Below are 23,122 nucleotides of genomic sequence, written 5' to 3' on the forward strand. Positions count from 1 at the left end.
CTGTCATGGTTATACCAAAATTGCTCTGCAGGGTCTTCAGCTGCTTAGGCTAAGACAGACAGTAGAGTCGTTTGAAGATATGATAACTATGAAAAGTAACAACGAATGATTTAACAATTGAATCGCCCAGAATAGAGATGCTTTGTAACGACGAACGTCCATCAATGCCGCCTTGTAACCTTTATCATTCAATGTACATGTACTTTGTGCGACCATTGTCAACTTTTGTCGTATTGTCATCTCAATTCAAATTATATGTGATTTGTTAATGAATAAACTTAATGTGAACAATGAACAAAAGTATGGTGTTGTTGACATAACACGCAAATTTTCATGACAAGGATCGTTTTTTACAATGCAGACTCCCTGGCATACTGGAAATTTAATACAATCATGAATTGAATGCTGTACATGCCTATCAGAACTACCCAAGTGCAGTCGTTTGTCAAAATTATTGACGGAACAATAGTAAACAACACAAAAGTAAAAACGATTATAAAAGAAGTCATAGAAAGTAAAGATTTGACCACTCCCTCCCAGTGACTCGGTGTGTCGCACGGCTTTTGAGAACCAGTTTTAATACGTATTTTTGTCACCAGTGACAGAATTTCTGCCACAGTACATGTTATCTGTGCGCTATGGCACATACTTACAAAGCTGAAGAGCTTCCTAGTCCCTCTGATATCGATAATGGGGATGAAAACAAGGAACGTGGCAACTGGACGGGAAAGCTGGATTTCATACTCTCGTTAATCGGCTATGCCGTTGGAATGAGCAACATTTGGAGGTTTCCTTTCCTATGCTATCGGAACGGGGGTGGTAAGTCTGCCTGGATGGGTTCCATAAGACACCGATATGCTGCAGAAATTCTAATTGAACGAATATACAACATTGATTCTTTAGAAACGAAATTTGCCTATCATTGGCTTTTTTATGATTGTCAGAGACATATCACAGCGCGATGCATGGCCTTGTATTCGACTCGTTAAATATGGTTATGTTTGCTGTGTCTTGGATCTTATTTACAGTGGATGATGTGAGGTCCAGACCTGGATTAATGTTATCAACTATTTCATACAAATTCTTCAATCATTAAAGGGGCAAAGTCGGCCATTTTTTCATGAATTTTGTTTGATACGAGACACTATTTATATTGTTGAAAGATACTGAATGAATGGGTGACCATGAGTGTATTCAACCTAGGTTTTAGACAAATTAAATGAAACCATCGCGAAAATGAATTAATGGTCATGACCATTTATTCATTTTCACGATGGTTTCATGTATCTTGTCTAAAACCAAGGTCGAATACACATATGGTCACCCATTCACTCGGTATCTTTCAACATGTCAAACAATATAAATAGTGTCTCGTATACAAACAAAATTCATGAAAAAATGGCCGACTTTGTCCCTTTAAATGTACGTTTACATAAATTATCACAGCCGGACTAAGAATGCTTCACAGGGCCGGGAAAAATACAAGATGGTGTTGCTGGTGTCAACATAGCATGTTACAATTATTACATCTTTTCAAGAGAATTCTCCATATATTTCAAATATTTTTTTGATTTATAAGTTCCAACTCCTAAATTAGTACTCATTTCCTCCTTTAGGAGCGTTCCTAATTCCATACCTCTTATTCATGGCGTTGTGTGGGATGCCTCTCTTCTTCCTGGAGGTTGCCTTTGGTCAGTTTTGCAGTGAAGGTCCCATCACTGCATGGAAAGTATGCAGGCTGTTCAAAGGTGAGGATGGCAAATTTTCATAACAATTGGAGATTGCGCACGCAGTCCTGTCGTCAGCTGAGCCCATTGATGGATGGATGGTTTGTTAGGCTGACACAACTGCGAATGGGTGTACGGGTGATGAATGGGTGGATGATTTGCCGGGCTGATGGGCCTGTGGCTGGATGGATGGGTTGTTAGGCAGATACAACTGCCAGTGGGTGTACAGGTGATGGATGGGTGGATGATTTGCCGGGCTGATGGGCCTGTCGCTGGATGGATGGTTTGTTAGGCTGATACAACTGCCAGTGGGTGTACAGGTGATGGATGGGTGGATGATTTGCCGGGCTGATGGGCCTGTGGCTAGATGGATGGGAGGTTTTTAAGGGTCGAGGTGGATGGGTTGAGAAATACGTTAGTTTAGTGGATGACATCATTGGTGGATGGATTGGAACGAGTAAAATATTTACAAACATTGATCGAGTGATATCACCTTCCTTATGTTTATACAGGAGCTGGCATTAGCATGACAATCATAACTGGATTGACTATTATCTATTACAACGTTAATCTCCTGTACATCATCTATTTCTTCATTGCATCATTCACTGCCATTCCGTCGTTGCCATGGGCGACATGTGACAATTGGTGGAACACCGAGGCATGTTCGTCTCTTCACAAGGCTGTAAACAGTTCAAACTGCACAGACTGCACAACTACTGCGCCTGTAGGAAATCTTTCATACTCCTTGTATGGTGCGATATCAAACTCGTCGATGGCTAACATCACCGGACACGACAAAACTTGAAACCCGTCACTCCAGCTGAAGAATACTGGAAGTATGGAGCTTTTAGTGATTAAAGGGACTGTAGCCGTAACTTTTAGTGAATTTTTCTTCACAATTGCAGTGTCAGCTGCAGTTTTCTGTTCTTAGCATGTTGCAATATATCAGCTCGGAATAAAATTCAATGTAAACAATAACAGCGCATTTTACACGTTGAGACGCTGTTTTGATAATCTGAATGTGTTTCAACAGGCTTTGTGAGTATAGTAGAGCAATAACTTTCAGTCCACATACAAACAAATAGAGTGAAAAAACAATCAAACATTACTGCTACTGTCCTTTCAAATGGCCAATGCCACTCTCATATCATGTAACGAGGTGTTTTTGTTAAAACGCCAGGGAATAACCAAAACTCCTTGTCGCTTAAAAAAGAGAATACAACCCCTGTTCGATAATTAGTGCTTATTTGTTAGTATATCAGGGTATACTTATTAACCATAGGTGTTTACGTCATTCTTATCAGTAACAATGCAATTTAAAAATGATATTTAATTGTCGTTCCAAAAGGTTACTACTTATTACATGATTATAAAAATTGTCTTCCTATTATCTGACCAATTTGCACTCAAAACACGGAATGGAATCGTAATTTCTACTCTCGTATGCACGTCTTTAAAATCTAACACGACTGGAACTATAGATTTGGGATAATGTGGTGTGAAGTAATGTCGATTAATCTACAAATGTTATCTCATCTGCTTTTCTTTTATATGACACACTTGTTTTTATGAGTTATTTGCAAAATGGCAATATTCAGCTATATGGCACCTAACACTTTTGAGAAATTTGCAAAATATGAAAATCCAATTATCCCAATTATTAGTTCCAATCGCGTTATCTGAAAATATTTGAGACGACTACGTTGGACGATATAACATATCATACGAAGGTACAGACTTTCCAGCCTTTTTGCTTTGATCAAATAAACACCTTAATAGTCTTACCTGCAAAGAGCTGTACATTTCACGTTTTTAAAATTTTCTGTCAAATTCAGTAATCGTGTTCTGCGCATCTCTGACGGCTTGGAAAACCTGGGACCGATCCAATGGGACTTGGCCCTGCTTTTGTTGCTAGCTTGGATAATCATATTCCTATGTCTTTGTAAAGGTGTCAAGTCATCGGGAAAGGTGAGAGATATAATTTATTTATCAATCGCATGAAATGCATATAGACTTCAAATTACAGTTGAAACTTGAGCTGAAAGTCAACTGAATATAATAACAATAACGTACTAAGCATGTGTATGAGTTGTTTGTCCTGAGGCATTCATGGAATGTCAACATTCGAATGTTATTATTATTATTCAAATAGTGCCTGTCATGTCTTTTTACTATAGATGTATTGTATTTCACTATTGTATCGAAACTCTCTTTGATGATACTTATTATTTGAGAATAGTTAGCTTTTGAATTATGTATTCCATCGTTGTATAGAGATCACAGCATGTATTCCTGTCATAACCCGTAAAAGAACAAAAATTAGTTGTCTCAGAGGGCAGAGGGCGATGGCGACTTCAAACTGGTCAGTAACTCCGAATTCGACTACCATGTAAGCAAAATGCTTGATATACGACAATGTACACACATATACTGATTCTGTCCATTTGTCAAATACGTTCTGTATACACGTATGTTTACAAATAAAATGTACAAATACAGTGTGTCATTTGGCCTGCAAAGATCTGCGTTAAATATACTCTTGTTCTGCATAGATATACGTCACGTATATCAACGTATTTATACATGTCCCATACACAAATTATAAGGTACGTATACCACTCATGTTAGAGTAACTCGATTCCCTGACAATAATTTGCAATAATATATAAAAGTCCTGGTCCCTATTCATGAGGGGCAAAATAAGCGTTTTTTCAAGACTGATAAAGAAACGCTCTGAGTTGTTTTAAAATATAACCACCAAAACAAATATCATTTATCGAATTTCAACTTCACCGAAAATCAGAGTATAAATGGTAACCATAGAGTGAAGACCTAGGTAAATTTAGTTCTGTCTGCCTGTCTGCCTGTCTGTCTGTCTGTCTGTCTGTCTGTCTGTCTGTCTGTCTGTTTGTCTTTCTGTCTAATGTACGTATCATTACATTCTGTATCAACAGGTGGTATATTTTACTGCAACATTTCCATATTTGGTCATTACTATTCTGATCATCCGGGGTGTCACCTTACCTGGCTCCCTGGACGGTTTGAAATTCTATTTCATTCCGAGGTGGGAACTCCTGAAATCTACAAAGGTTAGCATAATACTTTTACTCTCATAAATACACGCAGACGATTCCGAAAAATATTGATGGTCATCTCAACAGAGCCAGGCGATATTACATTTTGCAGGAGTCACGCAAACAAATGGGTCATATACGAAGTGCTTCAGTACGATTTTTACTGGCCTTTTTCTGTATGGGATGACAATGCGCTTCGTTACTGGAAGCAGAAATGTATCTTTTTTATATATATTCTTTCATTTAACACTGAAATTTTTCGCGAGATATAACTTTACGAGTATTTCTTGGTCTTTCCATGAAAAGTGGACAAGTTTGATCATTAATTCAGGAAGCAGGCGGGCCATTACCGTCACCCGCGTCATGTTAGTGTAGCATGCACTTCAAATTGCGGTTTGGCCATAAAAGTCTGGGAAAAATTACGTAGATTTAAAAAGAACAGTTTTTTTTGCTAAGTAATTGTCATAATCCACGTAACTCTAATTTTTCCAGGTATGGAGCGATGCCGCCAGCCAAATATTTTTCTCACTGGGACCATCTTGGGGAGGACTACTCACGATGGCTAGTTACAACAAGTTTCATCATAATTGTCTCAGGTAGAGTTTTCGTAGACAGTACGTTGAGACTGTCTGAACGCTGTAAATATAGAACCTGTAGCTTCGCTTGTCAACTTTTTGAAATTTGTTATTTTGTTGTTCCTTCGTTTTTTCTACAAATCATGAGATACAAAGACGACAGAAGCGACTTATAATATGTTTTTCCAAGAGAACTATTGTATTTAACAGTTTACTAATGCCAATGATGCAATCATCGTTTTATAATCACCAGCCCCAGACAACCACCAGGACAAGTATTGAAGCCTTCCAATTTATGAACTTTCTGCAAAAAATTACGCTCGTAACTTCATCAAAGTAAATATTTTCTGAAAGCATAGGGACTGGTCAGTTACTTGGGGGCCTGGGGGCGGTGGATTATTTTTTGCCGACGTCAAAAAGAGACTGACCCCCTATTCCAAATTTTGAAAACAGGGTGACCCCCCGGCGCGCGACATAGGTAAAACAAAAGGTGGACATAAATTATATATATATATATATATATATATATATATATATATATATATATATATATATATATATATATATATATATATATATATATTATATATTATATTTTACATTTTACATATATTTATATTTTAAATAATCATTCTATGTTTTAATGAAATTGTTGACATGTCAGTTGTAAGATAGGAATTTCAACGTGTCAATCTTTAAGTTTGAATACAGTACATTTTGAATGAGCTTTCAATGTATTTCACACTTTCTATGCTTAACCAGATGTCCTGAATTGTTGTACAGAAATGGATGTCAATCATTAATATCAAAGAGGAAAAAGCAGTGAATCAAAAACTTTGATGGGTGTTACGACTTGCCAACCATCCAATTAAATCTCCTGAGGAGCCATAGAGAGCTTTTTTAGCCAAATCTGATGTGTACAGTGTCTGAGATGACCTTTTCTTGTAACATTGAAACCATAAAAGCACAGCTAATAATGACAAAACTGCCTTTTTTAACTGTTATTTTGTTCTAAAAAAGCATCTTTCTACAGAAAACCTGTGACACAAAGGAAGATAATTATATCAATGAGAAGATAAGATATCTTGTCATTTTTCTATCTCTAAAATAAGTCACTGTATCAAATATATATTGTGAAATATTTGTGCATGTTGCTTTCTCATACTGAATTCTCATAGAGAGAACAGAAAAGTATCAGGAATTTGTCATCCTTTTCATATGGAATGCAGATTTCATAATGGTACACTTTCACTTAGCAAACATCAAGATATCTCTGATTTATTAAAGTATGGCGCCCGCGCGCCGAAAAATATGAAACATCATGATATCTCTGATATACATGTATATGCCTTGTATATTAAAGTCACGCACCTGAAGGGCATGCTGAAAAATGTCTGATATATTGAAGTAATGAGCTTGAAGAGCACGCTGAAAAATATTGAACATACAGATATCTCTGATGTATGTATGCTTGATATGTTAAAGTTGGGCGTGCTGAAAAATATGACTGATTATTAAAGGGGCGCGCCGAAAAATACAACTGAATGATGAAATTTGTGGCTGACACTAGCATTTTAGGCAATGGTCCAATACCTTTCAAAGTATGTAACATAAAAAGTAGGACAGATTAAAAAATCCCAGACACTCTTTGAAAGATTGACACGACACCTTTTTATCATACTGCAGCGTTAGTGCAGAGAAAGGAAAATACCGATTTTTAAGAGGTAATTCAAAATGACGGTCAACAATTGCCAAATAATATAAAACACAGTATTTGCCAATATCTAAGCTTTCAGAAAATATATACTTTGATGGGGTTTTGAGCTTAATTTTCTACAGAGAGTTCATTAATTGGAAGGCTTCAATACTTGTCTTGGAACCTTAAACGCATTACAAAGCTATTACCACAGCCACGGCAATTAATCCTTATCTCGTCGACTTCTATCAAAACTATCACAGGACATACATTGCCTTCCATTCACCTCTGTAATGTCCCACAGTCTGTGCCATCATCTCAAAGATAAAACTTCATCCGCTCACCTCCGTCGTAATGTTGACTTGCCTGTACACAGTCAGTGTCTTCAAGGCAGGATAATGACCACCACCCCTATCACCACTGAAGTTTAAACTTCTAACATTATCGGCATTTCACTTTTGTTTATCGTTTAACAGGGATTCTATACTGGTTCCCATTGTGAACTCTGCAACCAGCATTTACTGTGGCATAGCTGTCTTCTCTGTCTTAGGATTCCTAGCTCAAGACACTGGTTTACCAATCGAAAACGTCGTCAAAGCAGGTAGTCCATGCAGTTTAGGTCACTCAATGATCTTAACGTGTGTAGGTGCAATCTTCCGCCAAGTGGCGTCATCTCATTTGCATAAAACGTAGTAATGAGAACCTTTGCTACTCTCCAGTTTGTAGCTTTGCAAGTCAGTAAAACCAAGCAATCAAACCGAGCCACGTCACTTAACCTAACACTGAATTTCTGTCTATTCCCATAGGACCTGGTCTTGTGTTTGTAGTGTATCCCGAAGCATTGACTCGTATTCCGATAGGACCTTTGTGGTCGGCTTTGTTCTTTCTTATGATGCTCACCATGGGACTTGACAGTCAGGTAATGTTTCTTACTTATTCTGAGATGAATTGATAAAACCAGGGCTTAAGTCATCGGTGAAGGTAAGGGTTGACTCGTCCATCAAATAAATCTCGCAAAACTAGCACTGATAATAAATAAATAAATAAATAAATAAATAAATAAATAAATAAATAAATATGCAATCTCCGTGACAGGAAACTAAACCTGAGAACCGCGAGCAATTACTCTCTACTACTTAACTCACAGGGGACTCGTGCTTGTTGTTTACTTGTGTCTGTTTGTTTGTGTGTATGTGTTTGTGTTTATTTGTTATTTTAATAAAATAACAGCGAAAAGCTGTTTTGTTAATATTCGTCAATAAAGAGCAGTTTATTCATTTGTTTAACTGAGTCTGAACGTCTTTGATCGGAACAACTTTTATCGAAGGAGTGACAACTTGGTTATTTCCAGCTTGTAATACCCTCCACCCGTTGTGAGCTTACGACAGTCTGCCCTCTACGGTCGTGCATAATATGCATCAACAGGTTTCACGTTGTCTTTCCCAGTTTGTTATGGTGAGGGCGTCTGCAGTGCCATCGTTGACTGTTTCCCGGTCTTGAGAAAGAGGAGGACTCTCTTTGTCCTTGGACTTTGTGTAATGTGTTACATTTTGGGATTACCAATGACAACTCCAGTAAGTTTCTTTATCATTATTACCCACCCAATGGCAAATCGTTACCATGGATACACAGCTTCTCTGAAAGCTCGCAATGATACTTTCAGGTTTTACTGTTGTGTTATAAAAAACCGACAGAAATTTTAAATTTCACTGATTAATCGCCTGTCGTGAATGATTAATTCGATACATTAGATGCCACACAACTTAGTCATGTAATTACATGTGTATGACCACTCAACGGGTAAATATTCTCTTTGACGGAGCGAGTTATTCAAAGATTCAAAGATTTCAGAAAAGTATTTCACTTATCGCGTCGAAGAATCGCTGAATATAAAGTACTGACAAAATTACGACAGATTTCTCTCTTTGATACACGCATCCACTCAAACACTGCATCCACTCACACACTGCACGCCTCACACTCTGCACGCACACACTACATCACAACTCACACACTACACACACTCATATATGTAAATTGCATCCAATCACACACTACAGTGCGTACACCTACATAATACATTGCACCCTCTCAAACACTGCATCAACTCACACACCACTTTGCATCTACTCACATACTACACACAATCGCACATGTTCACTGCATCCAATCACACCACACTGCATCCACTCACACACTGCATCCACTCACACACTACACTGCATCCACTCACACACTGCATCTACTCACACACTGCATCAACTCACACACCACACTGCATCTACTCACACACCACACTCACACATGTACACTGCATCCACTCAAACACTGCACCAGCTCACAAACTACACTGCATCTACTCATACACCACACACACTCACACATGTACACTGCATCCACTTACACAAACACTGCATCCACTCAAACACTGCATCAACTCACACACTACACTGCATACTACACACAATCGCACATGTTCACTGCATCAATTCACACATTACACTGCATCCATGCTGCGTCCACTGACACTCTCACATGCTGCAATATACACGTAGGCATCGGTAATCACTGGTCAGTTACTAAATACTGACAACTAACTTGATAACAGACCATTTCATCGACAGCCATAGCTCATTTGATTGTTGCCCTGTCATATATGACACATCAGTCATTGAACATCTCCCTGTCAATTGACGACACACCAGTCATTTAGTAACCGACCGGCCATTATACAGCTCGCCAGTGGTTGTTACTGGACTATTGAGCACACAATCTAAAATAAATAGTCATTAGACAGCTCATCGGTCATAGGACAACCGACCAGATGTTGACAATTGACTAGCCTTGTAAAATTGCTAGTCATTGCGAAGTTGTCCAGCGATTGAAGAATGACCGGCAATTTTTGAACACCGACCCGGTCGTTGATCAATTGACCAGCTTTTGGATGGCGTAGCGGTCATTTTGCAACTGATAGGTCAATGACCAACTAACTGGTCTTCGCAGCAAAAACAAACAAACAAACAAACCCCCCCCAAACAAACAAAAAACCTGAAAAGAGCGCTCTTCTGAAGAAGAAAAGAATACATAAAGACACGGGGACTCCCGTCTCCCCATGGCCATCCCATGAAGCATGTCACAATGATCGATGAGTGAGCATACGAAACATAATACGACTTGTTTTCATTTACAGGGTGGCAATTACATTCTCTTTATTTTGGATTGGTTGATCAGTTACTTTGGACTGATGGTTATTGCTCTCGTGGAATGCCTAGTTTTCGTTGTAATCTACGGTGAGTAAAAGTGCCCTTGTCAGCTATGAACTTTTGGTATAATATTGTCTTCGGATGATACAGGGCAGTATGAGGAAGTAAGATAGTTGACAGTCGCCGTTGGATTTATATACGCAGTAGTTTTTTTATGGCGGTTACTCAGTGATTTTGTCAGCAGAGAGTTATGTGAAAAGACGGAAGTAAGTTGCAGTGCAATGTGCTGTACATAAATATTTGTGAATACATGTTGAATGGCCGCTATTCAGATATCTAACCGCGCCCATGAACAAATAGGAAACAAAATATTCCAAATTTGATTGTTTAAAAAAAGACTTCATTTATTGCCTGGAGTGTTTTGATGTATTCGATTTCTCACGAAACGTACACGTATTTGTTGTCCTCCTTCTGCAATACACACGTCACCCTTCCAATTATCTTGTTATCTTTTTGTGCATGAGCTCAGCTCGTTTACCTTGTTCCTTAAACTTCGGCCATTTAAAAGAATTTCATGAATGACTCCACCGTCAAAATCATTGCCATTGATTTTGCTGGGAGGTACTTCAGCAAAATTGTATCTTGTGGGCTGGTAAAATTTCATCGAATTCGATTCGGTAATTTATTTGCCCAGAAAAATCACCAACAAGGTACCATGATTGTACATTCAAACTTTAAATCCTCTCAGTGCTAAAAATACAACCGGACTGTCGTCAGAGCATTAGGACATATATATTGTGAGATTAAAATGTGATAAATTTGGATCGTATACGGACCGTAAATAGCACTATCATGATTGTCTTGTCAGCATTCATCTTTGCAACGAAACTTTCTTAAAAGTTGCCGGAAGAATCTGTCAAAGTGTATACAAGGTACCTTGATAGTTCCACTATTGTCTACTCGCGTGTAAATTTCCACTAATCAGCGGGTCTAAGTTTCGTCGCCATTATGGCTCTAAAAAGGGGTGTAGTCAGAAAGATAGATAACGTTGCCATCGTTCCTTCATGTGACGTCATTGTAGATTGTCTGTCTCATGTTTTGTAAAGTCGAAACTTTTCACAATCACCAGTTATACTCAACGGGAAGGCGTAGTCTATATTTATCTGTGTCATGATGTAGCTGACGCAAAGGTGTGAATAAAAACTCGAGGTGAACCGAGAATAGCAAAGTAGCAAAATCGATACGAGTCTCATCACACCGCACTAACTTACACCTGTAGAGACGAAACAGAAATCGTTCAATAAGCGTAAAAGTCCAATGTTAGTTAACTATAACGATTATTTACCTTTATTTCATGAGCTATCTTTAACAATATTTCCCCTTAAATATAGGAACACGTCGCCTGCAAATGATTTTTTTAAATTTACTTAATTTATGGTGTGCATGCGTGACCGAGAAGCACGGTGCACTCGTCAAGATAAGTTGTAACCGTGATTTTGATGGCCGCAGTCTTCCTCCAACGTAAAAATCACAACAGAAAAACATTCGCCGTTCGTGTCGATACTCTGATACCAAGGAACCACATTCTTCGTTAGTTTCGATATTTTGGTTAGAAACTCCGGGCAAATAATAGATCGCTGGCAGTCGACCTCGATATTTGGGTTTCATATCGTGCGAGGTGGAGAGGCGGTTTCTTTGTCTATTGAAACTCTATGGCAGATAATAAACAAATTGATGCACGGAAGTTCTCTTAGTACAAGATTGTTCCTCGCTCCAAATGCATCTGCATCTGGTCAACGTCTGTCGGACACGTTTTTTTTTCCAGAGTAAACCCGCTATGTTATCAATTTAATATGTATGTCATATCGTACTGTAAAGGAAATAACGTAATTTGATACTCTACAAAGATAACGTTTCAACAAAAGAACAAATGATTTGAAACCTGAATTATACGTATCACTTCAATTTCCCGTGAAAGGGGAACCTTTTGCTTTCTGATTTAAAATATGAGCCGGATTCCATGGCTCTGTGAGATATGTTCACACATGTGTCCGACATCTAGTAGGCCTACATTCGTTATGGATAAACTTTGTACAAGATTTTTGAATGAAAAGCGATTTGAAGTATTAACAGACTCCAAAGATGCATTGCATTTCTTTTTTTGAACAACACTTTGTATACGTCGTACTGTTACTTGTCATATAAGGAACTTTGGAAGACTTTACTTCATTGAAAAGATGTCGATCTATGCTGTTTTGAAGTCTATCAGCGCCTTTGAACACACAGGAAGTTCCTGTTGAATATACTCGGGTCAACGCACGTGACATGGAAGTGTCTTTGTCTTTTTGTCATTATTTCCTTTTCATCCTTTGTGATTTGACTTTCACAAAGTACTGCGAGTTTTGAATCCCCGAAAAACCCCACCAGAGCTGCAGGGATTTCCATCAAAATGTGTTGAGTTTGGGAGCTGAAATGTCACTTCTTTTGGGGAGAACAGTGCAAATACTAGTGGCAGAAAAAAATCGAATTCACTACTCAGCCATAATAATAAAACACTTTTTTAATTGTATATGATACTAAGACTGTAAAGTCTATAAGTTCCTCTCAATAAATCTTGACGATTCCATCACAGTCACAGACTCAGGTTAATTGTTTCTGTCGGCAAACTCTGCTCAATATCGACAGAAACAGGGGTCACAAAGTATTGACCTCCTTGTGTGCTCAGTGGTCTCACGCACAGTGCAGATGAGAATACATTTGATAATATACATGAAAATTTGTTTTACATCGGTGATATGGTACACTGTACTTTATTTTGAATCCATAGTTTCTTTCTTGTTGTTATAAACTCCATGGAACTATTTATAACAGCTGGATATTCGATGATCTCGGGATTCATGTAATAAAAGTAAACGAAAAATAAGTCCGTCGTAGGTGGCGCACTACTCATTGGGCTTATCCTTTCATTTCAGGTGTGAACAACTTCTATGATGACATCGCAATGATGCTTGGAAAGTACCCGACGGTTTGGTGGAAGATCTGTTGGGCTGCTATAACTCCACTCACCATAATAGTAAGTGTGAAAAACCGGAAGTTATAAAAACGAGAAGCTATTTTGGTTTTAGGTTCTTGCGGGGGAATTTAGGTGGCAACATATATTATTTGCACTGGCATCGTTGTCTGACTGGCGGACAGTTTCCTCTAAGTCTAAAAGTCCAGTCCCTTCGATGTCGAAGGAGTTTTACATCAGTCTGTGCAATGTTGTATGTGGTTGGGCGTTGTCCAAAATACTGTATTTCTAGAGTTGGAACAGTGGGATAATTTCTGATTCATTCATGTTGGTTTTATTCAAATAAGTCACGCCTTTGCGTAGAACAATGAAATACACTACTTAAGGCATGATGAGGCAGCGTTTTTGGTGTTAAAAGAGATCGTGTCTTAGTAGAAACAAACAAAGATTAATCCTGGGTCAACACACCGTGACACCGATTGAATGAAAAGGGGAAGTCAACGCACAGCTATTTACTGTAAGAGTTGATTAATGCATTTGTATGTCTATAAAAGCTGACATATTTTATAATTTAGATCAGGCGAAATTTCTTAATCGATTTGATATTATGAACTGCACAAAAATTTGGTATAATTATATTATAACGGGGAATGCAAAAACTTTGTCTCAGAGGGTATCAAAATATAGCAATAATGATAGCATACAAATTTGCTGATGGTTTCATGTGGTATTTAACTGCTTTATGTTTTTACCATTATTTAACATTGAAAATTGCTCAGACACTGAGGAAATATGAGAACTACTGGAGTAAGTGCATCGTAAATATCAGTGCCTAGTTGATAAGGCTTTCCAGACAATACGTCTCCACTTGTAGCAATTTATTCTATGTAAGTTTGAACCATATCAGTTTTCAAATTCAGGATATACAGAAATTGTGGAGAACAAAACAATACGATACAGCATGTATATGTAGATAACTTGAAATTGGTACACCCAAGGACCGCATTGCAATAATTATCTGGCCGCAATGGAATGTTTGTCTACACTTAAATTGTCGTGCCCTGGCGATCAAAGTCTGGCCAAAATTGATAAACTGCTGTTGTGTCGTTTTTGGTCAGTCTAAGTTGCTATTTTTATCTCTTTTTACCCGAAACAATGAGCTCTGCAAACCCTATTCCATACGTTTATGGTCTCTGATCCGCTGACGTTTGTTTGTTTGTCAAGAGTCAGGTCATAAGCCAGTCATATCTTTGACTCTTAAATCTCTCCGCTATGCATCGTTATGAAAATAATTTTGTTGTACCAGTCACAGACTCAAGTGGATGATAATTTATACTGTATAACTTGGTATACATATTACAAATAGTCTCTTGAATTACATAAATGTTGATGCAAAAATTTGATACACCAATTCATAACATTAGACTTCAATTTACACATCTAACGGGAAAACGTTGGAGATATGTAGGCAAGAAAACAAGGTTACGTATTGCTGAACGTTTGCAGGTCGAATCAGCAGTATGTAATCCAAATCGCTATGGGATGCAATGTCGCGAGATACACGAACACTGTTTGGCTATTGTGAACGCTGAGCCATGTTCAGTCTTGTGCAAAAGACTTGATATAAGTAATCTAAATTATGTCCTTCTCGTAAACAAACATGATTACATTTTCTCATCCACATACATTACATCAGGGATTTCATAATTAAGATTTTATCCATCCTCACTAATATATTCCGCCGGTATAAAAAACTTGTATTTAGTCGGGACACAGTTTTGATTTGAGTACGTTTCATCTACATAACTCAGAAGTGCTATGCTTTATTTCAGTTCATTTTAATTATGATGTTTGTCGGCAACTCCCCAATCGTCTACGGCAGCTACCTCTACCCAGAGTGGTCCCTTGTGATTGGTTGGATGATTGCATCTGCGTCTGTCGTCATCATTCCGGTGTGGATGGTGGTCGAGTATTTTACCTCTTCAGAAGGCAGTACATTCGGCCAGGTGAGGAGACGGAACTCCAGTTTTGAAAATTGTCAGGAAAGACTGGGTTGGAGGCTTTTATTACGTGCATTGACTCAAAGCAGAAGTGGGGTGTTTTTCTTCTTCAAAATTTCGATGATAAGAGCTGACCTTCTGGTGAAGTCACCTCATCGCACTAAAGTGTTGTTACTGGTTTTGTCGCCCGTTTAATTGTTTTGCTAGTTAGGTTGTCGAATTTTTATTGAGAAATACGAATGAATATGTTAGTAATATAGTTTTTTTTAAAGACTTGCGAGTATAAAGCCTTGTCACGACACTTCACAGCAAAGTCATCGATGTCATAATTCAAGTATAGGTACTTAACATTCTGTAAGCGTACATAGCAGCTTTGCACAAACAAACGTACAGCCTACATGCACAGGATTAAACCACGAATAAGCGGGTGACCTGGAGAGGGACAGCAGGCAGGCGTTGCCGACTTTCGATGATTCAATGTCACTCTGGTGACAAATCAAAAGTTCCGCCCGTCAGAACTCGACAAAATATACAAACGACGCGTTTGAAACAATACGATAGGCGTTATCATCGTAACCCCATTAAAAGACGGCATTTTTTTCATTGGATCCCACCTGTACCCTTTCACCGTACAAGTAGCATGCATTCCTATGTTCAACCACTTGTAAATCTTTTATTTGTTACCTTGATATAATTTATCACCGGTATGTTACCTGTAAACGGCCTTTACACCCCTGCAGTGTTTTGAATAGAAATGACGTTAGGCAGCTATTTTAGTGTATTCGCTACACACACAAACCAAATTAGTCAGAACTGTTTTAAGGAACTCGTCGTGAAGACGATTAATCTTTTCCCTGACTTGTTCATTGCTGGTCAATATTGTATGTGCTTGGAGTTACTTTTGTACATTGCTTAGTTAAGAGAAACAATTTTGAAAAAGAACAACCCCTTTTCTTTCGGAATACAGTTTAGGTACTCGTTGGACAAAGACACCCATTGTCTGCACACAAATAAAAACGTGACCTGTTTTCATAATTAGTGACATGAAGGGTGACTAAGTAGGATCATTGCAGGCTTCATAGTCCGAGTATGTCATTTTCTGCATGAAGTTGTGTCGTAGAATCGACAATTAGTTACAGTACACTAAATTGCTGTTAACGACTTCAAATTTATGAAGACCATGGTGCTGTTATTGTGGAAAACTACATTTAGTAATTTCAAGCATTCCCTGATACGACTTAATATAAAACTATTCATAAACAACACTAAAGCGAGGTCAATTGCCCGACGGCATAAAAACCTTGACCCGCTATACTCGAGGTAAATTTATATTTCGGCATGGTTACAGAACTATGGCTATATGCCAACACACTTTGAGTAGGTGCTAAGCCCCTAAATGACAAACCAGAACCGTGACGCGAATAGGTCACGCGATTCGCTGCTGCCGTGCGAACGTCTTGCTTAACGATGCCATGACGTCGATATGCCACTATCCGATCACAGGCTACCCAGACAGAATAAAATAAGCTGTCATTGAGTTTTTCTCACTGTTTTCTCTATCAGTTCCTCTCCTTTTCTTCATCACAGTCCCTCTATGGATATAGGGACTGTGTCTTCATGCTCTGAATGATCGGAGTAAATAAAATAAACGGTTATATAATCTAACCTAGCCTCTTATAAACCCTTTATTCATTTTACACCCATTACAAGGACGTTTATCTCTCATATACACATCTTGTAATTAATTAGTCAACACAACTAATTATGCTAATCCGTGGACTTATCAAGAGTTGGTCAACATTGCAAAGATAGAGATGTAAATGAAAAAGGAGCGTTTTAGTAACCTTTCCTATCTTTCGCGATGTTGACCAACCCGTAAAATCCCTGATAAGTCCACGGATTAGCATAATTAGTTGTGTTGACTAATTAATTACAAGATGTGTATATGAGAGATAAACGTCCTTGTAATGGGGTGTAAAATGAATAAAGGGTTAAGAGGCTAGGTTAGATTATATAACCGTTTATTTTATTTACTCCGATCAGTCAGAGCATGAAGACACAGTCCCTATATCCATAGAGGGACTGTGATGAAGAAAAGGAGAGGAACTGATAGAGAAACAGTGAGAAAAACTCAATAATGAGCTTATTAATACTGTCTGGGTAGCCTGTGCATCCGATAAACAACTTACCCATTTGTTGAATATCGAGAACACGCCCTAAAGCTTATTTACAGAAGTCTCAACAATTTTGAGAATAGAATTTTTGAATAGAATTTCCCAATTTTACATGATTTATCGGTGATTTTGAACTCGGCAAGCTAACATAGATCTTTGTGACATTGTTGCTTGGCTGAAACAGCCTGTAATTGGACCCTACGTTAAGCAGCCCTAAAATCGGACCCTGGCTCAAACAGCCTATATAAATGATATTACTATGACGTAGCTTCTCTGTGTAATCTGTAGCTTCTCCGTGAAAGAAATATTTGGTGACAGAGCTGGCGATAACTTTTTTCTGCTTTGAGTATATTGTCCGATTAATTGGGATATGACCTATTCTGCAACAAACATATTGCTAACATACATTATTTAATATTGAGGAAATAAATCCTGTATTGAAAGAAAATATTACAATGGTATACTACGGCGCATTCACTGAACAGAACTGCTCACTCTACGACACTTGCTTGCAGGAATATAAATCAACGACTGTTTGTCATCCAAGGGTATTAAAGCAGCCTGTTCTAAATAAGATAATGCCGTTTACATCGTAAATTCTACATGTACAATCATCAGAGTAAATCTGACACAAACTTAGTTTGACGAAAGCTGAACCCCATGTATGACTATGACCTTAGATTAAGACTCGACAAAATATATGTGGAGCACATTCTTGTTGCAATGTCACGGAGACTCCATAAAACTTACCGGTCGATCACAATTTTGAATATTGCTGTACTTAACTGTTTCAAAACAATCATGATTTTTGAATAACTTGATTGGCTAAACTCTTGTTTTGCCTGCAATCACGCCATTGGAAGCAAATTATGCACGCCGAATTGTTATTTCCTCGTGATCTGCCTTGTTTAATTCGTAAAAGACCATCGAATATACCATTGCATACCGATAAGATATTATCATTGAAACTTATTTTCCTTTCAAAGATACTGTTTAACGTTGAAAGTCTGTTGTACAATTGGCAGCTGAAGGGAAAGCCCCTAACTTAACCATTTTATCACACTATTCATCCTTCAATTCCCTACCTTTGTACTCGTTACGAAGCACATAGAAACCACAATGTGCAGTCGTTTTATTTGTGCGTGATTTATGAGTACCCTAGTCCCACGTCTCGTTGTTGATATTACCATCGCTCAGCTGTTCCCGAAGCCCTGCAGTTACGTCACTGAATCGTGGATTTTGTAGTGAAAGACACCTTTCATTTTTCGCTAGTATAAATGCCACGTAATTAATTACACATCGAGTCTTTTTTTCTCATTTGCAGCGTTGGAAATCCCTTGTAACGCCAACCGACGACTGGGGTCCTGCTGTTGAAAAATTCCGAACAGGCCGCTACGATCAACGGAAACTGCCGAACGCACTGTACATGGAGATGAAATTGAGACTACCTGAATACGATTCACCACATTATTCTATTTAAGTTGTGGAACAGGTTAACACTTTGATAAAATCGGATGCAGCGGCTCAGGGAGTTCATAATAAATACTGAAAAAGAACGGGCATAAATGACTGTCTTCTATTGTTACATCATTTCAATATTTTAAGATTTTATTTCAGGTGAAGTGGGCGCATGTTGTCTGTAATTGTATCAATACCGTTTCGAGAATACCAAGAATATGAATACATCGTCCTTTGACATTGTTGCTCACCATGGCAGACTGCTTTTTTTTACTAACTGTATAAGTTTCACCCAAACCCACATCCCCGTTTATACTAGGATTGGGTTCTTGTCTTGGGATATCCTAAGTGACAAATAAATATATAACCGAAACTGATGGTGAACTTTACTTTAGCTTACCATATATGTTAAATACACTGCTCAGTTTTTACCTCTCAGTTTCCCCGCCAACACATAAAAACAGAACTCAACTTTTTAAACGTTGTATCTGAATCATGCGGATATGAATATGAATATGAAGTATGCAATGGGTAAATCTATGTTTCAGTCGCGGCGAGAATGCGTCACGTTTCACCATGACCAGTGAATGCCTTGGCAAACATGATCCCAAGGTGGACGAGAATACTCGTGGCACAATGAAAGATGCCACTCTGTTCATATCAGTGCAATACAGGACTTCCAGGCAGGAAAACGTTATAGCAGATGAGAGACTGAGTCACGTGACGATGAATACAGTTCAGTGATGACATCTCTCATGTAATTTTCACCTTCACGTCCCATAAAACAGTTTCTATGCATCATTACGCCTTTCAAGTAGTTTTACATTCAAAACTTGTAGAAATTATTACTCAAAGATGGCCCAACAAACTGTCGAATACTCAGTACAGGCGTCCATTTTTCTGTTAAAAGTTGTGATGATAAGTTGAACACTCAATGCTTTCCGAATCCTTCGTTTCACAACAAGCTATTACATGTCTCTACATATAAAATATGCGTATGCATGGTAGATCGTGCGTTCTAGTTTTGCTGTGGTTATATAACGATGTAAATCGCTGGATCAACCTCACAGCAAATATTTCTGTGCTAAGATTATTGATATCGAATGTAAATATTCGCAAAACCCCCTGAATCGTGACGGTCTGACAGATTTTTACGTCTGCCGTCTATTCGTTGGCACAGTATAGGATTTCAGTCAACCTTTCAGGGACAAGGATGTCATCAGGGAAGGTCATGCAGGGAAGTGTTGTTCAAATATATCGTCGATAGTTCAGAAAGAGAGGTTATCATTTTTAAGAGACAACAGAAAAGATCACATAAAACACTTCACTAAATATCTGATGTATCCCTTGTGTTATTGTCATCACACCCCTTCCCCTTCCTATGAAACCAGTTCACCGATTCCACAAACTATATTTTAATTAAAACCAGAAACTAAGCTCAGGCTTAACTTCTGTATTTCAAGTCTATACCATCTAGCCATTGTGATTTGGAACTCCACCTTGCTTCAAACGGTCTCTTGGGGATCACACATTACAGCCTCAAATCACGGGTATAAAGACTCTGAATACTATTTCTATGTAGGCTATGGTATTTCGTCCGAACCGGTCTGACTTACATGTATGATGTAGACTTCATGTTCCCCAAGACACCGAGATTGAGGCATAATGTAGCACTGACCTGACGCAATGCGGATGTTCAGTTATTAAAGTCTAAGCTTACTATGCACACTTACAAGGCCATGGCAAATAAACCATTTGGTCAATACAAAGGTACTATCAAGAAGGAAAAACAAGACGGAAAACCCAGAACAGAAAACAAACACACGAACAAGCAAACATAAATCTTACTATGATTTTAAATATGGTGGTCGTTATTGTATTCATTTTGTTTTATCTGATTTTGTCTTCTTTAACTGTTTAACTCAGTTGGGGGGGGGGGTGATGAGTCTCGGAATTTTATATAGAAAACATGCTCCCTGGACTTACACAGTCATTTGGGATCGAGTACTGTTTGAAGTTATTTTTCATAGCGACCAAGTAGAAAACAAATACTGCAAATGGTTACTATGATACGGCCATGCTTTTCGTGAATGCCGTGAACATAGGAATGTAGCATTCGTTAAGGTGGAATATAAACGCATCTCGGGGACAGTTTGGGGAACGCTCAGTTTTTTTTCAATACTTTTATTAGCATGCTATGTTATTTAATGGTAATTTTATTCCATCATATAAATATCAATAGTAAAATGTAAATACCCTGAATATTCGGTGGAATATATAGCCAGTCGGATAACGCTTTTTAATAGGGAGTCTCCTCAGTGAATTTCCTGTCGATTATTGGACTCTCTTTTCATTGCTTTTATCCTACATTATTTTGTGACATCGACCTGTAGCTTGGTTACAATGCATCATAGAGAGAGAGCCGCGTAAGAGAAAGACTTTCTTGAATAAAACCTTCCGCTCTCTTCTACAGAGGCGAATATTACTTTCACAATTATTGACAGATTTCCGCAGAAAACTTTCACTATTAAAGTATTCACTATTCTGAACAAGCAGGATATCTAACGAACAAGTTCGAATATAAACATATTTCACTTCATCGACTGACAATCATATCACGCAAAAACTTGCAACGTACTTGTCAAATTAACGACAGTTGTGAATATTTCAGCTTTCACCATAATATTACTGTACAGTGTGTTATTTAAAAATACTCGATAAAGGCTTGCTTGTATTCATAGTTATGACGCTGTAAACTCAAATATTTATGAAAATTCGACAGCAAGCATAAATCTGTCAATGACAAATGTTCTAACTCAATAAAATGCGGAAACATTTTAGGATATTGTTGCTCGACTTTTTATGTTTTATGTGTAACGGGGAAATTCAATAGCATCGTGTCATGCCTTAAAACAGAAAAACAGAACCGTTTATAAAGACCACTACTGGCTTCTCGAGTGACCTTGTGTTTCGGCAGGTCATAATTTTACTGTTAGAGAGAGAGAGAAAGGGTGGGTCGTCGTAACTGCACCTGTGCGATTGTATTTCACTTATGCGTCAACATAGCTGAAACACTAAAAATTGACTATGTACATTATGACAGACATGTTTTAATTTACGTCGATAGCCAACGTACCTTGGGTACAGTGTTAAAGCCGAGGCTAGTCCAGACCTCTGAAATGGCTAATTAATTGTGACACGAAAGATCAGCGAAAAGTCTAAACCCAAATAAATAAAACATCCACCCTCAATAGTATTACATTGGCCAGTAACTGTATTTGACTGACATATATTAAATCTGGCCGATAATACACTGTCAGGTAATTCTCGGCATTTATTGTACAGCCATTTCGCTATACGAACAGAAGTTGACATGACAGCCGACTGCACATTGTTTCTCCGACAAGAACACCTTTTATGATTCACGTGACTGCATGGGAAATCAGGTGACACTATATAGCTGTAATAATTGTCGCCTACGGGCTGTGTCCCGGCTTTCTCTGTCATGTTGGCTATTTAGCCGGCCATTTGCCTTCAACAATACACTAATCACCTGTTTGACAGTTAACGATTTAATCAGTCTGTTGTAGTGAGAGGCGACAGCAAGAGAATACCTCGAAAGTACAGACGTCGGCGTACTCTACATCTGATTTTAATCAGATTGATGCAATGAAGAAACACTTATCTGCCCTTCCATTGATGTCAACATCTCGGGGACGTACCGGACAGAAATTTTACATGGGGTCTGGCGTTTATCAAAATGACGCAGCACGAAAAATAATGAGCCTTCAGTATTTAAAAATAGCAATTCTCCCTAATTTTCATGCGCAAAAAAGTGACCTCCGCTTGCGTGTCACAGGCAACATCAATAATATCCTATTGACATGTAGTTTCTCATTTGATGTTTGATTTTTGAAAGAAGACTTGTAACCGAACAAATGATCACTAATATGCAAGGCTTATATTCATTAGATAAAACAGAGATCGCATTACAATAAATAATTACAAGAACTTGAAATAAACTTGTCAGTGGCTATTCAAATTTTAAAGGGAAAAATTTATGTTTACCTTCATCTAAAGTTTGGCTTCTATTTGTACACATAATACTGTTATTGTTTGTCACGACACTTATTAGGCCTACAGCATAAATAGGTCCTAGCCATGCTATTTCCCCTATCAATGTCCGTCAACTTCATACTGCT

General features: G+C 38.1%; 1 protein-coding gene across 1 annotated transcript; it reads left to right on the top strand.

The window, feature by feature from the left end:
* The first annotated feature begins 513 nt into the window (after window positions 1-513).
* Window positions 514-19,165, top strand: LOC139135907 (sodium- and chloride-dependent glycine transporter 2-like). The gene is made up of 14 exons (XM_070703684.1): window positions 514-819; window positions 1,617-1,748; window positions 2,240-2,504; window positions 2,537-2,566; window positions 3,566-3,698; window positions 4,685-4,819; window positions 5,297-5,400; window positions 7,552-7,676; window positions 7,882-7,989; window positions 8,522-8,649; window positions 10,266-10,365; window positions 13,251-13,351; window positions 15,121-15,294; window positions 18,787-19,165. The coding sequence occupies exons 1-14, from the start codon at window positions 639-641 to the stop codon at window positions 18,940-18,942; spliced, it is 1,872 nt and encodes a 623-aa protein (XP_070559785.1). The 5' UTR covers window positions 514-638; the 3' UTR covers window positions 18,943-19,165.
* The last annotated feature ends 3,957 nt before the right edge of the window (window positions 19,166-23,122 follow it).

Source organism: Ptychodera flava, chromosome 6 (assembly GCF_041260155.1).
Source record: "Ptychodera flava strain L36383 chromosome 6, AS_Pfla_20210202, whole genome shotgun sequence".
NCBI lineage: Eukaryota > Metazoa > Hemichordata > Enteropneusta > Ptychoderidae > Ptychodera > Ptychodera flava.

Excerpts from the sequence above, each read along its gene's own strand:
- LOC139135907 (XM_070703684.1), top strand. The coding sequence starts at position 639 with ATGGCACATACTTACAAAGCTGAAGAGCTTCCTAGTCCCTCTGATATC. Across the intron at positions 3,699-4,684 it reads GTGTCAAGTCATCGGGAAAG|GTGGTATATTTTACTGCAAC; the intron begins GTGAGAGATATA and ends CTGTATCAACAG. Across the intron at positions 10,366-13,250 it reads AGTTTTCGTTGTAATCTACG|GTGTGAACAACTTCTATGAT; the intron begins GTGAGTAAAAGT and ends CTTTCATTTCAG.